This window comes from Spermophilus citellus, assembly GCF_964194105.1.
Source record: "Spermophilus citellus genome assembly, chromosome: 1".
Lineage (NCBI taxonomy): Eukaryota > Metazoa > Chordata > Mammalia > Rodentia > Sciuridae > Spermophilus > Spermophilus citellus.
In genome coordinates this window covers 141502737-141520463 of record NC_138182.1, presented here as the reverse complement: position 1 = coordinate 141520463, position 17727 = coordinate 141502737, and the positions used below count along the sequence as shown (strand labels likewise).

The following is a 17727-nucleotide window of genomic DNA, read 5'->3' as shown; positions in this document are numbered from 1 at the left end:
TTTTTGTATCTACTCTTCTAGGGGATTTATACTTTCATGTGCTATTATAATGGTGGTTATCTTTTTCCACTTTGGGCGTAGAACTCCCTTAAAATCTTTCCTAAAGGCCGGCCTGTTGGTCATAAATTCTCTTAGTTTTTGTTTATCTTGGAAGGTCTTTATTTATTCTTTGATTCTGAAGGATAGACTTGCCGGGTATAGTAATATTGGTTGGCAATTATTTTCTTTCAGGACTTGAACTATATTATTCCATGGTCTCCTGGCCTATAGGGTTCTGCTAAGAAAGCCACTGTTAGTTCAACAGGATTGACCTCAAATAATGAATTGGCACTTTTCTCTTGTAGATCTTTTTATTTGGGGGGGGAGGGGATACTAGGGATTGAACTCAGGGGCATTCAACCACTGAGCCACATCCCCAGCCCTATTTTGTGTTTTATTTAGAGACAGGGTCTCACTGAGTTGCTTAACACCTTGCTTTTGCAGAGGCTGGCTTTGAACTCTCGATCCTCCTGTCTCAGCCTCCCTAGCCGATGGGATTACAGGCATGTGCTACCACACCCAGCTTCTCTGGCAGATCTTAAAATTCTTTTTTTGTTTTGTTTTGTTTTGTTCTTTTGACAGTTGGATTGTAATATGCCATGCTGAAGATCTTTTCTGATCATGTCTGTCTGGTCCATTGTTTCTGAATGTCCATGTTTTTACCAATATTAGGGAAATTTTCCACTATTATTGAGTAGATTTTTCTAGGTTCTTACCCTTATTTCTTCTCCTTTGGGTATGCTGCTATGTGGAAATTTGATCTTATATACTCTCTTTACCTTTATTTCTGCTAAATGTGATATTTCAAGATACCCATCTTCCAGCTCAGTGTTCTTTCCTCCACTTGATCTAGTCTGGCTGTTGAGGCTTTCAACTATTTTTAAAATCTGACTTATAGAGAGTTCTTTATTTCAAATATTTCCGACTGGTTCTTTTTCAAAATTTCTTTGCTGAGTTTCTCATCTATATCCTGCCACAACTTCCTCATTTCATCTGTCTGGATCTCATTACACTTTTCAAAAAATCATTCTTTTGGCTTCTTTATCCAGGATCTCATCCACTCTGATACCTTTGGAAGATGTTGCTAGAGAATGACGAACACTAGGAGCTGTCATATGACCTTGTTCTTCCATATTCTTGTGTTCTTTTGTTGAGATTTGCATATATGCTGAAATGGTCATCTCTACCACTTTTATGAGATGTAAGCGCTGCCTTCTGAAAATGTGTCTTGGGTATCAGTTTGTTATTGCAATGTTGACTTTGTTTCCAACTATGCTAGAAAGTGATTCCCCTACAGCTTCCTTGGTTGTGATTAGGGAGTTTGAGCACACTATGTACCTTATTGGAGTTAGACAGACCCACTGTCTCTGCAGGTCATTCAAGAGTAGGAAAACTCTAGTAGTTCAGACAGGTGTGGTGTAGATAGTAATGTGGGGGGCTGGGTGCAGCCTATGGGGTTACTCCTACTATGGAAGTGGTGGCCCCTATCAGGTGACGTGGAGGGCAGTTCTCAGGCACTGTTGTTATTGGTTCTGACCATTGAAGGAGTCTCTGGGAATGGCTCCTGTAGGCCCTGACAGTGGTGAGTGTCCTGAGTATTTGTCTTCTGATTAGACACTGGTATGGGTCCTGGTGTGCTGGGGTGAGAATCATAGCAACCCTTCTGTAGCAGTCACACCCAATCTACAAGGCCGCAGTGTGTGATCAAGGTACAGGGGTGATCGATGCAGAGAACCCACATGAGTGTGGGGGCAACAAAAGTTGTTATTCATCTTCACTGTTACTGTGGTCGTGCCCACCCAAGAGCAGGACCTCAGACTGTCCCCGCAGCTATGCATTCCCAGTGACAGGGTGAGGGCTCTTTTCCCCCACAATTGTTTTAGTTGCGTTTCCTGCCATTGGTTGAATAGGAGTGGATTGTGGCTGGAGCCACCCAAGATTCCTCTCAGCTGAGGTGCATGCTGGAGAGAGGGAGAGGGGAATGTGGCCGGTGCCAGGCAAAATTTTCCTCTGGATCATCTTAGGCTGTGTGCCCCAAGGGTAGGGTGATGGCCAGTGGCTCTTCTATCCTTCCCTACCCCCAAGTCTTTCACCAAGGATTAAGTGGAGTGGGTCACTTCTGGAGCTGAGTAACATTCCTCTTGACCGAGGGGCTTGCAAGAGGGAGGGAAAGCAGCACGTGGTGGGTGTTGGGCTAAGTTGCTCTCCATACCACCTTAGGGTGTGCCCCTTGGGGTCAGGGTTACAGCTGAGCCACAGCAGGTTGCTTAAAAATGCCCCAGCATGACTCTGTGGGTGGGGGGACCAGAGGAAACTCAGAGTTCTTTCTCTGCCACGTTAGCAACAGGCACCTGTGCATGGTGCTGGGCGCGGGGATGGTGGAAGCCATGCAGGCAGTTGCCCTCAGTCCTGTCACCTACACAAAACTACCTGTGACTGGCCACACCCCCAGTGTCAGGGGAAGACTCCCTGCTGTCCCAGTTCCTGTGGATGGCACACTCGCTTCCTTCCATGGAGCAACAACTGCTCCCCACTGTCGAGTACTCAGCATATTGTGTCAGGGTCACTCCATGTGAACAGCAACCTGCTTAGCCAGTAAGTGGGATGTCTGTGGGGTCTCAGAGATGGGAACACACAAGGGCTTCTGACCCCTACAGCAGTCCAAATTCAGGCAATAGCCCCCCAGTGCACATAAGAGTTCCTGGCTGCAGCACCCTGTGGAGATGAAATGAATTCCTACTCCAAATCCAGACATGGCTCAGGCCTCTCATCTATTTATGGCAGGCTGTAAGGGTTGCAAAGCTTTCCGATAGCTAGGATTGCTGGAATCTGCACTGATAGAGTTTTCTGGGACTCTGTCTTTCACCTTCACCCCTATGGAGGGAGCAACTCCTCCTCCTTCAGCTGTGGAGTAGGCCACAGGTGATGTATATTTTGTTTCTCTCACTCAGTGGCCATCCCAGGCCTCTGGATTTTACAAGGCTTCTGTTTTTCTACTGTTGAATTTCAGCGTTCTTGCAAGGTCATTCACCTCAGTTTGTAATTATGCACCTGTTGTTTCGGTTCTTTGTGGAGAAGCAGGTAAGTATTAGTTACCTCTCTCCAGCCATCTTGCCAGTATCCAGCTTTGTCCACCTTTGTCAGCTACTGAGAAAGGTCCCCCCACCTCACTGGAGTCCAAAACATCTCCCAGTAGAATTTCACCAGCAACAGTTTGTGTGTGTGTGTGTGTGTGTGTATTGGTTTAAATGTTGCCTCTCCCAAGTTCCTTTTTAAAAATACAAACAGGACTTTCATGAGGTGCGTTGAAGGTTCCTCCCACACATCTGACGAATAACATTCCTTGCAGCCAACCAGGGCAGGGAGTAGGGCAGGAAATGATAGTTGTTGAGAAAACTCTGGCCTTCAACACATGGGATAATCTTGAACAAGCCCTTTTTCTCTCTGGGCCTCAGTTTCCCCATCTGTAAAATGGTGAGTGGACTACACCATTGGCTCTTATACAGAGGCTGATAGCAAGGGATCCCCTGGGAGCTTGCAAAGATAGAATCCAGGCCTATTCTTCAAGATTCAGTCTCATCTGGTCTAGGTGGATCCAGGAATCCATATTTTTCCTACATCTCTCTCATGATGTCTTAAAGACTTCCCAGTTTGGAAGCTATAAGACCAAATAATTGCTCAGATCTCTTTACCTCTAGGATTCTCAGAACAATTTTCCCCTCCTGGCATCCCCAGCTGCCCAGCACAGTAGAAGGCACACATGGCTGTGCAGAGGGGCCTGAGCCTGTACCAAATGGAATCGTTTTTCCTCAGACCACTTCCTGGGAGGTCATAGTACAAAGCAAGTGCAACAATTTACTTTCAGACTTCAGCAAAGATCAGAAGTACCTCAGTACTGTTGAGAAGTATAGCTTCCTGGCCTCCAACCCACGAGTTTGATTCAGTGGGTCAGAATAAGGCTTGGAAATCTCTTTAACAAGCCCCTCCCTCATCCCTTAGTATCCTGATGCAAGTAAGTGGCCTGAGGGAAAAAAAAATTACCATGTGAGCAAGGCCTAGATGTCAGGTCTCTGGAGAACTCAGTCCCTGGACATCCACTGGCCTCTCTGGAGATCAGAGTATGCAGTGCATCCCTAACGGTGCCAAACTCAGAGTGAGGAGCCAGTGGTGAGTGGCCTCTCCTGTGCTTACCTGTCCCCCATGTGTGGGTGAGGGCAGTTACAGGAAGCTCCCTCAGGAGAGGAGATGCAAGTTCCACCCTCGAGACAGGGTGTAAAAGTACAGTTCTCCCTTCCACGTTCACAGTTCTTTCCAGAGAATGGCGGGGGACACTTGCAGATGTAGTCTGGGAGAAAAGAAAGGCAAGAGAGTGACTGACTTAGCACTTAGGGGAGACAGTGACATGTTTGCAGACCCATGTGCTCATGCTACTGTTCAATAACCATTAGTGATGTCATTGAGTTCCCTCCTCTATGCAAAACACCACACTGGGCACTGGTGCCCTGCTGACTAGGAACACTTGGGCCCTGCCCTCAAACTACTTACAGTCCAGGAGAGAGAGAGCAGACATCTAAAGAATAGCAATGAACGTCATCGTCATCATTATCATCATCATCATCATCATCAATTTATTCTGAACCAGTACCTTGCTGTTTTGGTTACCATAGCTCCATAGTATAATTTAAGTTCCCATATTGTGATGCCTCCTGCTTCATTTTTCTCACAAAGGATTGCTTTGGCTATTCTGAGCCTCTTATTTTTCCAAATGAATTTCAGGACTGCTTTTTTCTATTTCCATGAAGAACTTCATTGGAATTTAAATAGGAATTGCATGAAGTCTCTACAGCACTTTTGATAGGATGGCCATTTTGACAATATTAATTCTGCCTGTACAAGAACATGGGAGATCTTCCCATCTTCTAAGGTGGTCTTCAATTTCTTTAGTGGGTGCCAACACAAAACAAGGGGGAGCGAGACTAGAAGCTTAGTAGATAAGACAAAAGGGAAAGGAGTGAAGGGAATGAAGACAGGAATAGAAAAGACAGTGGAATGTTCTGACGTAACTTTCCTGTGTACATGCATGAATACACCACAGGGAATCCACATCACGTACCACACAGGGCTGGGATCCTAATTAGAATCAATTGTACTCCTTATTTGTATAAATGTCAAAATAGACTCCACTGTCACGTATAACTTAAAAAGAGCAAATAAAAAAATTACTCAAAGCTAGTCACTATTGTACGAATCTTTATGTGTTATCTTATTTGATCCTTAAGAGGATCCCGAAACCAATTACTAATATCATCCTCATCAGGGACAGGTACAAGGAGTGGCAGATGAGAAAAGGAGACAACAGAGAATGTAGGATTTTAGTGCAAGTCATTTGGCTAGTAAATGGCACAAATGGGATTCAAACTCTTAGGTATCTATAATATCATGTCTCAGTAATTATCATTAGTCTTATTGAAGACAATGTTGGGAGGAGGCTGGTTTAGGGTAGGGACCAAGGAAATATTTCAGCTGAGATCTGAAGGATGAGTAGAAATTTAGTCAGACAATAAGATGGAGGGGCACAGAGGAAGATGCTTCATGCCAAGGAGAAGAAGAGATGGCATGTTCAGGAAACCACATGGGGAGGGCCAGCCCAGTGAGGGGGGGAGAGTGTGCACTACAGGGGCCTGGAGGGAAGATGGTCCAGAACATCAGGCAATGTGAGTCTCGCACAAGGATCTGGATTTTTTCCTTGACAGCATGGAGGTGGAGCACTGAACAGTTCTTGCAGGAGAGGGGCATGCTCAGATCTGCATTTTATGAAGATCACTCTGGTTCCTGCTGGGATGGAGGGAGAGAAGCTGGAGAAGAATGCAGAGCTGGCTGATGCAGATAAAAAAAAAATGAGAAGTGATAAGGGCTTGGGTTAGAGTGTTGGCAGTGAGGTGGAGAGAAGTGAAGACTCCTTGGATCTTTTGCAGGTAGAAATGGCAATATGGTTAGCAAGACAAATTAGAAAATGAGATAATTCAAAGTGTTGACTAGAGTGTGGACACACAGGAACCTGATGCATTGCTAGTGAAACTGCTGTGGGCCGACTGAGAGCAATTTAGCCCTATTTAGTTAGCAATCTTTTTTTTTTTTTTCCAGGACTTGGAATTGAAACCATGGCCTTGGGCATGCTATGCAGAAGTTCTACTGATGAGCTATATCCCAGGCCATAGCCCTATTTAGTCAAAATAATTATTTGCATTCTCTTGATATGTGAATTCTCTTGTGTGTGTGTGCAAAGGAAATTCTTAAGCAGGTTCATAAAGAGACTTGTGAAGATTTGCTGCAGCAATTGATGGAGATGGGAGTTTGAAGCCACCCACATGTGTATCAGGGAGAATGGGAAGGGAAAATGGGAATGCATGCGTACCATGGATACCATGGAGTATTGACACACAACGAAAAGCAGTGACTTGGAACTACCCAAGGCAGTGTAGATGAATCTTAAAAATATGCTGCTGAGCACAGGCATAAAAGTTATGTTATCCAGTGCTTCCATGAATTAAAATGTCAATAAATCAAGGCATTATACAAAAATTCACTCAGAAACATTAACTGTTTGCCTCTGGGGCTGGGGGAGGGGAGGGGAGTAGAGTTAAAGGGAAAGAGAAAGAGACTTTGCATGGACTTTTGATGACACTGAGGTGCTCTATCAACTCACTACCTTCAAGATCCTCTTCACCTCACAGAAAGTAGAAAGAAAGAGTTTTTGTTAAGGAAGAAAAAAACTCCTGGCTTCCCTTAGTACAGACCTAACAGATCCTGACCCATTCCTCACAGACTGGGAGGGGAACAGAGGATGTGTGGATTGAGAGGGCAGGAGTTCTCCATGGAGATCTGCACTCTGAACATGCCTTTCCCACTTGAAAGCCTTGTGACTTTGGGGAGGTTCCTTTTCCTCTCTGTGTATCCCTTAGGGCCCAGCAGTTCCCTGGGCTATAAGATGGAGCTCCCGAGCTATTTATAGCTCTCTTCTCTCCCTGCCACAAGGGGCAATGGTGGAGCAACTTGCTTTGTAAACTCTATGGTGATATGAGATTGCTAATTCAATACATCAGAGTCCTCTGAAAGAGTCTCTGGGGTAAACTTGGGAACAGTCCCTCAGCCCTTACCTGCCCTGTGGGTCTGTGAGCACCTCCCACCGTTGAGACATGGGTTGTGGCTGCAGTCATCACTCTGCAGGCAGCACTGGGTGACGGCCTGGCTCTCCAGCAAGCCCACTGTCTTCTTGCCATGGGCCAGTGGGTCTACTTCCTCTCCGTTGACCACAACAGCATCCAGGCAGCCTTCAAAGCCCTGGGAGACATTTGAGGAAGAATGGGAGAGGACAAGGCCACCAAGCAAGAGGCGTCTCTCAGGCCTGACACCCTGGCACTTCTCTGGAATGACAAGGGAGGTGATCCCTGTACTGTCAACCAATAGACGAAGGGAAGTGTCTGACTCCTCCACCAGGATGTAGTGCCACTCTTGGTCATTCACTTGATGCTGGGAGGAAAGGTTTCCATAGAAACCACCTGGACAGTGGTATTCCAACTGGGGCACTCCATTGGCCAGCTGCAAAGAAAACCCAGAAAGCCATCAGCAAAGCCAAGAAGTCCTTGTGATTCTGTTAGTCCAACGAATGTTGTTTGGGAGAAGCAGAGTTTGGTGTTTTCCGAGTCTATTCCAGACATTGCATTTGTAGGACATAAAAGCCCTCAAAGTTTCATATTTTTCTCATCAAAATGTGGTATTTGTGTTAGTATCTGATGGATATTTTGATGTTTTCGAAAGAATTCAGAAATAAACATTTAAAATATTGAAAATATTAATGGTTATAACTCGTATACCCAAAACTTCCCTAGAATCTTTCATAATTTTTTAAATACATAGAAAGTCCTGGAAGTCCTGAGCTTATAACAGAGCCACTGGCGTAGGACATTTTAATTCACTTCACTCTCAAGAAATAGACATGCTTGTGGCCGAATATTTTTCTGTGTACCTTGGGCTAGGTATACTTCTTTCTATAAAAATTTGAACGTCTAACCCAGTCTTTTCTAGAAACTATCCATGTATACAACATCTTTCTGATTTTCGCCCTGATTGAATACAATTTATACTTCTACATATTTTAAAAGGAAATCATATTATTATGGAAAATAGAAAATCAACATCACTTTCTAATAATAAAAAGGAGTAACAAATATAATGCATCTCAAACAACACATTGCAATTAAATCATTCCTTTCAACCACGTGGGACCACGAATCTGTTGATCGACCATCTTTTCACTGTCTCTCACCTCTGTAGTGTCCTCACTCCTCTCCTAATCCAGCTTAAATTCCACAGTCAATCATATCATCACCACTCCCTTCATATACTCTTGACTTCTGTCTCTTCAAAGAACTCACTTGCTAAGTCCACAGCTATGGTAAACTCCGACACTCCACCTGTTCTCTACAGACAGAGAGCTCAACGTGGCTGCAGAAAAACACACTGCTTTGCCTACTGGCCCCCCTTCAGTTTCATGACCATGGGTTTCACATGAACCTTTAATGCTGCCCAGCCATTAAATCTTCCTTGGTCCATTCATTCTCCCAGACGACTGTTTGACTTTTTATCTCAACATCCTCCTGCTGATCTTTACTTAGCTGACGACATTGCTTCCTGCAGAAGCCATCTGGTGGCACTTGCAGGAACTCTCACCACCAGTTATATCACAGTCTACCCACGTCACTAAAACCAATCTCTCCACTGATGCACTAGATCTCAAAGAATGGGTTCTACTGACTCTTCTTTCTCTTTCCTACATATTTGTTTTGTTCACTCTCTACTGGATCATCCCAATCAGTATTTAAACATACTGTTATTGCTCTAATCTTTAAAAAAAAAAAAAGGTAGTCTTGGACTTGATATAATTTTCTGTCCTTGTCTCCACTTTGTAGCCCCAATCTGCCACTACACTGAAACCACTGGTAGGGTATTCAATGAGATTTGTGTTGCCAAATCCAAAGAGATACCAGTTTGCATCTTTCTTGCTTCTTAGCAGCATATCACCCAGCTCCTTCTTGACACATGTTCTTCGTTTGGCTTCCGAGATACAATATTCTTGGCTTCCCTCCAACATCACTGTTTGCTCATTTTCAATCTCTTTTGTTGGATCCTCCTTTTCTCTCAAACCTCTTAATGTTGTTGTTTCTCAAGGATTGATACTTGTTCTACTCTCTTTTCTCTCTATACTCCTTGGTGTGATCTCTAGTGATCTCCTCCATTCTCATGGCTTTTATTTTTTTTTTATTGGTTGTTCACAACATTACAAAGCTCTTGACATAACATACTTCATTCATTGGACTGAAGTGTGTTATGAACTCCCAATTTTACCCGAAATGCAGATTGCAGAGTTACATCGGTTACACTTCCACAATTTTACATAATGTCCTATTGGTCGTTGTTGTATTCTGCTACCTTTCCTATCCCCTACTATCCCCCCTCCCCTCCCCTCCCAACTTCTCTCTCTACCCCATCTACTGTAATTCATTTCTCTCCTTGTTTATTTTCCCATTCCCTCACAACCTCTTGTATGTAGTTTTGTATAGCAATGAGGGTCTCCCTTCATTTCCATGCAATTTCCCTTTTCTCACCCTTTCCCTCCCATCTCATGTCTCTGTTTAATGTTAATCTTTTCTTCCTACTCTTCCTCCCTGCTCTGTTCATAGTTGCTCTCATTATATCAAAGAAGACATTTGGTATTTGTTTTTTAGGGATTGGCTAGCTTCACTAAGCATAATCTGCTCTAGTGCCATCCATTTCCCTGCAAATTCTATGATTTTGTCATTTTTATTGCTGCATAGTACTCCATTGTGTATAGATGCCACATTTTTTTTATCCATTCATCTACTGAGGGGCATCTGGGTTGGTTCCACAGTCTAGCAATTGTGAATTGTGCTGCTATGAACATCGATGTGGCCGTATCCCTGTAGCATGCTCTTTTAAGGTCTTCAGGGAATAGTCCAAGAAGGGCAATAGCAGGGTCAAATGGTGGTTCCATTCCCATCTTTCCCAGGAATCTCCAAACTGCTTTCCAAATTGGCCGCACCAATTTGCAGTCCCACCAGCAATGTACAAGTGTACCCTTTTCTCCACATCCTCGCCAGCACTTGTTGTTGTTTGACTTCATAGTGGCTGCCAATCTTACTGGAGTGAAATGGTATCTTAGGGTGGTTTTGATTTGCATTTCTCTGACTGCTAGAGATGGTGAGCATTTTTTCATCTCATGGCTTTTAATAGTAGAAATATGCTCAGGACTTCCAGGTCTCCATCTCCAGCCCAGACCTCTCTCACAACTCTAGACTGGTTTATCCAGCCTCCAGCTCTGCTCTGAGGTCCAATAGGCACCTCAAACTCACCCATCCAAACTGAGCTCCCAATCCCCACACCACCCCCAACCTGCTCCACCCCTATCCTTCCCCGGGTCTATTGGTAGCCACTACATCCTTTCAGTTGCTCAGATCAAAATGTTTCTCTGTGTTCTCTCCCATCCTTCACTCATCTCACTGGACAATGCTGTGGGCTCTACCTTCAAAGCCTTTCCAGACACCTTCTTCCCAGTTCCATTCTTATCACGGGTCTCCACTGTGAATTACTATCAGAGCCTCCTGATTGTGTCTCTCTGATTCTTTTTTCCTCTAGAGTCTATTCTCAATGCAGTAGTCAAGGTGACCCTTTTAAAAATGTCAGAGTATTGCAATTCTCGGTTTAAAACCTTCTAATACCCTCCATTTTCCTTAGAATAAAAGCTGAAGTCCTTACAATGACCTATAAGGCCTTAAAAGATACAGCTCCCATCCCACCAGATCTCAGACCTCAACTTCTAGTCCTCCCGCACCCCTGGCTCACTCCACCAGAGCCATGGAGAACCCTGCATTGTGGCATGCAAAGCATCCTCCCTCTGGCTGGTTGTTCCCCTCATAGTAACTTCCCTCACCCCCTTTAAATTACTACTCAGTTATCACCTCAATGAGACCTTCCCTAATCACCTTATCTAAAATTACAACTCCTCTCACCCCTGACACCTCCTGTAGGACTTATTCAAACAAAATAATTTTATTTGTGTCTATTTATTGTCAGTCTCCTGCCTGCAGAATGAAAGCTCTCTGAGTGATTTTTGTTCTATTCACTGGTGAGACCCAAGCACCAAGAACAGTACCTGTCACGCGATATAGATGCTCAACAGATATGTGAGTTAAAAATCTAACCAGTTGCCAAAGTCAGCTTTCTCTTTGTCCAAATGGGAGATGGGCAAGTATTAAAATCAAGCAAGGCAAACTGAGCTTTCTATAGGACATTATCAGAAGGACTGAAAAACTACTTAAAGGAAATTAATTATGATTTCATGTAACTTTATGCTGAGTTTGTCATCTTGAATATTCCCAGTGGACAGCCCCTGACCCCTTGAGAAACACTCGCTTATTACTCAACAAAACTGATAACAGCATAAGATGAGGTCGTCTCACCCACCTCTATTACCTGGGGCTCTCTTACCCCACAGAAAGAGCAGCCCACTCCTGATTGTCCTTGAACATGTACCTTCAGGCGAGATGGCTATGATGATCCTGCACAGGACGGCACTGTGTCTTTGTCCAGTAGTCACAACCAGCATCCCCCCAAACTGTGCAGGGATTTCTTGGCCAGGAACTGGCTCCTGGGACATCATCATGTCACCCCCACCTTCCCAGCCTGGGATGCCCATATGAAATCACTCAGGTTGCCAGTGCCTCTTACCTTCAGGGAAATTGAGGCTGTTTCATTGGCGAATAGGAGAATGGCCTGTGGCTGGAGCGTTTTCAGAGAGAAATGGATGTGCCAATTCTGAGCCATGGGGGGTCTATACTGCACATAGCTCTGACCACTGAACCTTATGGCAGTACCTGCAAAAGTAATCAGATGTGTCACCATTATTTAAAGTGATCACCATGAAGCCTTTGGACTGATTTTGTCTCATTCAATTCTTGGTGACAAACAAAGTCACCATTCACATTTCATCCATAGAGAAACTAGACCGGGGTTGGGGGTTAGTTTTCTAGGCCCACATAGCTAGACAGAGGCCATCACCCTGAACACGTTCCCCTGGGCCATAGGAATCACTGCCTTAGGTCCCAGCCTGGGGACCGGAACTGTGAGCTTTAATTATTAAGAAATCCAGGAATGTATCAGTTGAGTGAGTGGAAATCAAAATTTTATCCTGTAGCTGAGCATGGTGGCACATGCCTGTAATTCCAGCAATTGGAGAGGCTGAGGCAGGAGGATCACAAGTTCAAGACCAATCTCAGCAACTTAGTGAGACCCTGCAGATGTAATGATGTAACTCAGGGGTAAAGCACCCCTGGGTTTAATCCCTAGTTCAAAAAAAAATCCTATTGTTTCCATGTTATTTCTGACATCATCTGAGGAAGAATGAGCTAGAATTTGGAGAGAATTTTGCATGTGCAATTTTAGGACCAGGAAGTTTTTGTATACTCTTTGCACCAGTAGGATTATAATAATTTGGGTAAGCACTTCCCAAATGAAATGCAAAAAGAAAAAAGCAAAAACAAAAAAATAGTTAGGGGTAGATTCTGCACTCAAAACTTCTGTCGAATCCTGTATCCTCCATCCTTGCTAAGGCACAACTGCACAGTAGAGTCAGGCTTCACCTAAACGGGAGTTTCTCAAGCTTATTTGACCATAAGACACTCTTATGTGGACACCCCTGGAAACAGGATCCTGAAGAACCCCTTTGGGGAAATACTGTGTTAGATTAAGTTGTCCTCACCAGGTTTGTAGAAATTGATCCTCCCTAGAAGCAGGTTCAGCTGTGAAAGCCCTAAATTCCCCAGTGTGCATGAGCCTATCAGTCACCAGGGGAAAGAATGAGTGGTACAGGGTCCAGGCACCTGGGCAAGAGGAGCTGCTAAACAGAGAGGAGGTAAAGGTCAAAGGGGAGAGAAGGAAGCGTCAGACAGCCCAAGACACAAGGGCATCCAGGATCCAAAGAGTCCTTCACGTTGGCAGTTTCAAACTCTCTGACCCTGGCATTTCCAATGTAGTAGGGCATTACTGGATGGAACACCAAAGACGATCAAGACCAAGAATTCTCAAACCTGACTGAATATCAGAATCAGAGGGGGAGTCATTTAAAATAAAGAATCCCAGGCTCTTCCCTATGGAGTCTGATTCAGCAGTCCTGGGTAGGATTTAAAAATGAATATTTAAAAAAATCTTTCCATGATACATGTGACTAGAACCCAAGGGGCTTCTGAGAGGTGGATCATATTTTGATTCTTGATGGGGTGCTGGCTACACAGGTAGCTTTGGTTTGTGAAAATGTACTGAGGTAGACACCTAGGTCGACTTCCTGGGTGTCATATTTCACTAACAATGTTAAACACAACAACAGAAAGAATGGAAGGAAGGAAGGAAGGAAGGAAGGAAGGAAGGAAGGAAGGAAGGAAGGAAGGAAGGAAAGAAGGAAGGAAGGAAGGAAGGAAGGAAGGAAGGAAGGAAGGAAAGAAAGAAAGAAAGAAAGAAAGAAAGAAAGAAAGAAAGAAAGAAAGAAAGAAAGAAAGAAAACGCCTCTCCCCCACGTGATTCTGTTCTGATGATCAGCCAGCCCATCTAATATTTCTCAAAGTGCAGTCCTGGGACCACCTGCTTCAAACTATATGCCAACTTCAGGACTCTCCCAGAATCTTCTAAATAAAAAACTCTACAGGGGACCCCAAGGAGTAGGCATCTTCAAAAACACATCCCCAGGTGACTGTGCACAGTGTTGAATTTGAGAACTTCTGTTGTCTGATGCCAAGTGGGAAAGAGAGATCATCCAGCCACCACGACTTTCCCAGCAACAGGCTTAAGGGAAAAGGCACCCAGAGCAGGGAACCCCCTTTCCCATCGAGCACAGCCCACTTGGCCAAAATCCAATGGCCCCTGGATAAAGTCCACAAATCTGAGAATTTCCCTAACACAGGTTGGGGGGACCTATGAAGGAGAGACCAGGCCAGGTAGGGGCAATGGTGAGCTGAAGGTGATGTCACTTTCCTTTTGCGAATGCTCCTGAGCTGGTCCCGGGCATTGGTCTTAATGCCAGGGGTGAGTGCTGGGGAGTGGGGTCTTGTCGGAACTGGAAAGCTTAGTGAAGAGTTTAGGCTTAACAAAATAAGTCAGAAGGCCAGGGGAGGTATGTTTTCTCTCATATGCAGAAGCTAGAGAGGAAAAAGGAAAAGAAAGGTGTGTGCAGATCTCATGGAAATCAGAGAGAGATGATTAGAGGAAAGGGACCAGGGGATGTGAATCAGGAGACAGGGGGAAGCGCTAGGGAGTGGTGTTGGCCAAATGACATCATTATATTGCATGTGTGTATGAATATATGACAACGAATCTCATCATTGCGTTCTATAATGCATCAATGAAAAAAATGTCGGGGGAAAAAAGTTTAGGCTTCGCTTAGGACATACAGTTATTGAATAATTAGGACTCCATTGGAATCTCTACAGTTTTAGGCAAACCAATACACTCCCCAAACCTCATTTTCAACTATAGATAGGCCTAGTGACTCTGCTTAATGTAGATGTATACACGGTGTTATGCTTTGGATAGAAGGTGTCCCCCACAAATTCATGTGAAATGATTAGATTATGATAGTGATAACCTCATTGGTGGTTAATCCACCTGATGGATTAATAATTTGAATGAGTGGTAACTGTGGGCAGGTGGGGCATGGTTGGAGGAAGTAGGTCACTGGGGGCATGCCCTTTAGGATTATATTTTGTCCCTGGCTTCTTGCTCAGCTTCCTGGCTGCCATTATCTAAGCAGCTCTCCTCTACCTGTCCTTTAGCCATGAGGCTCAGCCTCACCAGAGCAACAGAGCCGGCCACCCACAGAGCGAGACCTCCGAAACCAAGAGTCCTCTTCTAAATTGGTCTTTCTCAGGTACTTTGGTCACAGCAATAAAAAGCTGACTAATACACACACAGCCTTTAGCACCACTGCCCCATGGGAGTGACAGCCATCACTGACATTGGGCTTATTGTGGGCCCAATATTGTTAGGTGCTTTTATATCTATCACGTAATTAACTCCTCAAATTCACTCCAGGAGGCAGACGTTATTATTTTCTCTATTTTGTAAGTGAGAAACTGGGGTTACACGGCTAGTAAATGGTGGAGCTATGGTTTGAACCTATGCTGAGTCTAAATCTTGTGCTTATGACCAGCAGGCTAAGGAAATAATAATGGAAGTAGCATTAACAACTCACATATATTGAGCAATTTCTATATGTGAGGCCCTCTTCTCAGCAAGCACCGGATGTTTAGTACCCATGTAAGGCCTATAACATCCCAGCCCAAGGCGCAGACAGATTAAGGAATTGTCCTGTCACCTGGCCAGTAAGAGGCAGGGCTGAGTTTGAACCCAGGCCCTCTGATGCCACAGTCTGTGCTCTTAGCCCCTATTGTATTCTTACTGTGATTTTCAAAATTCCAGGCAGTGGTCAGAAATCGGATATTATTCCACAACTGGATTTCGAAAGGCCACTGCCTGTGTTACAGTGGTCTCTGGCTTTTGGCCTGATTAGAACGTTCCTTGATCTACCCCACAAAGTCTCCACAGATCTCCATGCTTAGCCAGGCAGCAAAGCCAGCGGAGGGGACCGTCCCTGGGGAAGACGCGCTCCTCACCGTTGCAGGAGCAGTTCCTGTCCAGACGGTGCCGCGGTGTTAGGATGCTCAGCCTGGCTGTGCTGTACGTGGGCCCGACCCTGGGGTCCAGGTGCACCGTCTCTTGGCAGATTTGACCCTGGCAGCTCAGACCCTGGCAGAGTACCACGGGCATGGCTGATCTCATCTGAATTCCCACCGAGTGCTCCATCTCCTTGGCTGAGCGAGTGATGATGGATGCCAGTTCCTGGATCTTGTAGAAGGTTCTAGAATGCCCCTTAAAGACCAGGAGCACATCCACACCAGCCACGGCCTCTGCAGGCTGAAGGCTGGCCAGATGGATGTTGGCTTGTTTCATGTCCAGCTTGTTGCTGAGGAACCTCTGGAGGTTCCGCCAGTGGTCACTCACCAGCTCCTCCGGGGTGAGCTGGTGGAAGCCCATCCACATGGCCTGCTGCAGAGCCTCTGGCCCCACATGCCACACATGGACCTGGACCCCAGCGGTGGTGGTGAAGGTCCCATCACTGACTGTGACGTTGAACGAGTAGCGGCCACGGGGCAGGCCCTGGGCAGCGATGATCTTGCCATCAGGGACACCGACTGAGAAGTGCCTGCCCAGGGGCTCCTCTCCTGCCAGGCTGTAGGTCAGCGTGTCCTCAGGGTCTCTGTCTGTGGCATGGATTTTACCCACCATGCCACCCTGGAACTCCTCCTCCCCGATGGTGATGAAGACCTCCAATGGGAGGGCCGAGGGCGGGTAGTGGCTCCGCTCGGTGACGTGGATCCTGACCCATGTGGACGAGGAGAGTGGAGGGATGCCGCTGTCTGACACCTGTGGGCAGAACAAACACTGCTGTTACCCAGCAGGACCATGGGGCCTCTGGGCCCCAATGAAGGATGGCCTCCTTGAGGGGCCACATTGTCTGCCCTATGCCCACCCCAAGGGCAGGCACAGCATGTTGTCACATTTGAAAAAAATATCTGGCTCCAAAAGTACACGTATATGTTATGGATTATCTGAAGGCTTTATGGGGAACAGAGGAGGGGGTTACAGCAGCCCACACCACACAGTAAAACAACTCGATCTCCCACCCGACCTCCCTCTGAGCCTCTTCCTAAATCTCTCTACACATTCTCGGCCTCCTGACTCCTCCTCTCTTTCCTCACTGAATCTCCTAGTAACTTCAGTGCCCATACATGGCTCCCTGCCCCGCCTACCAACATTTACTTTGGGGTTTCCTTGACTATGCGACTAGAGTGGAATTTATTCTTTGGGTCAGTCAACAAATACTTCTTGAGCACCTTCTACAGGCCAGGCCCACTTCTAGGATCACAAGTAAAGGGAGGCCGGGTGTGATGGTGCATGCCTGTAACCCCAGCAGCTCAGGAAGCTGAGGCAGGAGGATAGGGAGTTCAAAGCCAGCCCCAGCAAAAGCAAGGTGCTAAGCAACTCAGTGAGACCCTGTCTCTAAATGAAAAATACAAAATAGGGCTGGGGATGGGGCTCAGAGTTCGAGTGCCCCTGAGTTCAATCCCTGGCATCCCCACCATGGAGGAGGAGGAGGAGGAGGAGGAGGGGGAGGAGGAGGAGGAGGAGGAGGAGAATAAATTTGCTACCAAGGAGACAAGACAGGAGATAGAGCACTGTGAAGGAAAGAAACAAGCTGGACATAATGAGAAATGACAAGTGAGACATCTGATTTAGATCAGGTGGAGGGAAAGCATCTCTAATGCCATTCAGGTTGAGTCTAGTGGGTTGAGAAGAAGGAACAGCATGTGTAATGATCCTGGGGTGAGGAAGAAGGTATCTGGCTCAACAAAACAGAAAGGGAGCCAGCAGTGCTGGGGTGAGTGGGCAGGGGATAGGGCCAGTGGTGAGCTGGAAGGGGGAAGCAGGAATGGCCTCACTGATGGGCTGAGGAGCGCAGGATGTTTTTATGCCAGAGTGACAAAAACCCACTGAAGGTTTTAA

At 45.7% G+C, this 17727-nt stretch overlaps 1 protein-coding gene across 1 annotated transcript in view; it reads right to left on the bottom strand.

Moving 5' to 3' along the window:
- Positions 1–17727, bottom strand: part of FAT2 (FAT atypical cadherin 2) — a gene marked incomplete at both ends in the record, with an annotated part of 68350 nt that overhangs the window by 6263 nt on the left and 44360 nt on the right. Inside the window, 4 exons of the mRNA XM_081302271.1 lie at positions 4231–4384; positions 7197–7638; positions 11845–11990; positions 15777–16587. Coding sequence (XP_081158397.1) covers positions 4231–4384; positions 7197–7638; positions 11845–11990; positions 15777–16587 — 1553 coding nt within the window. The remainder of the gene's footprint in view (positions 1–4230; positions 4385–7196; positions 7639–11844; positions 11991–15776; positions 16588–17727) is intronic.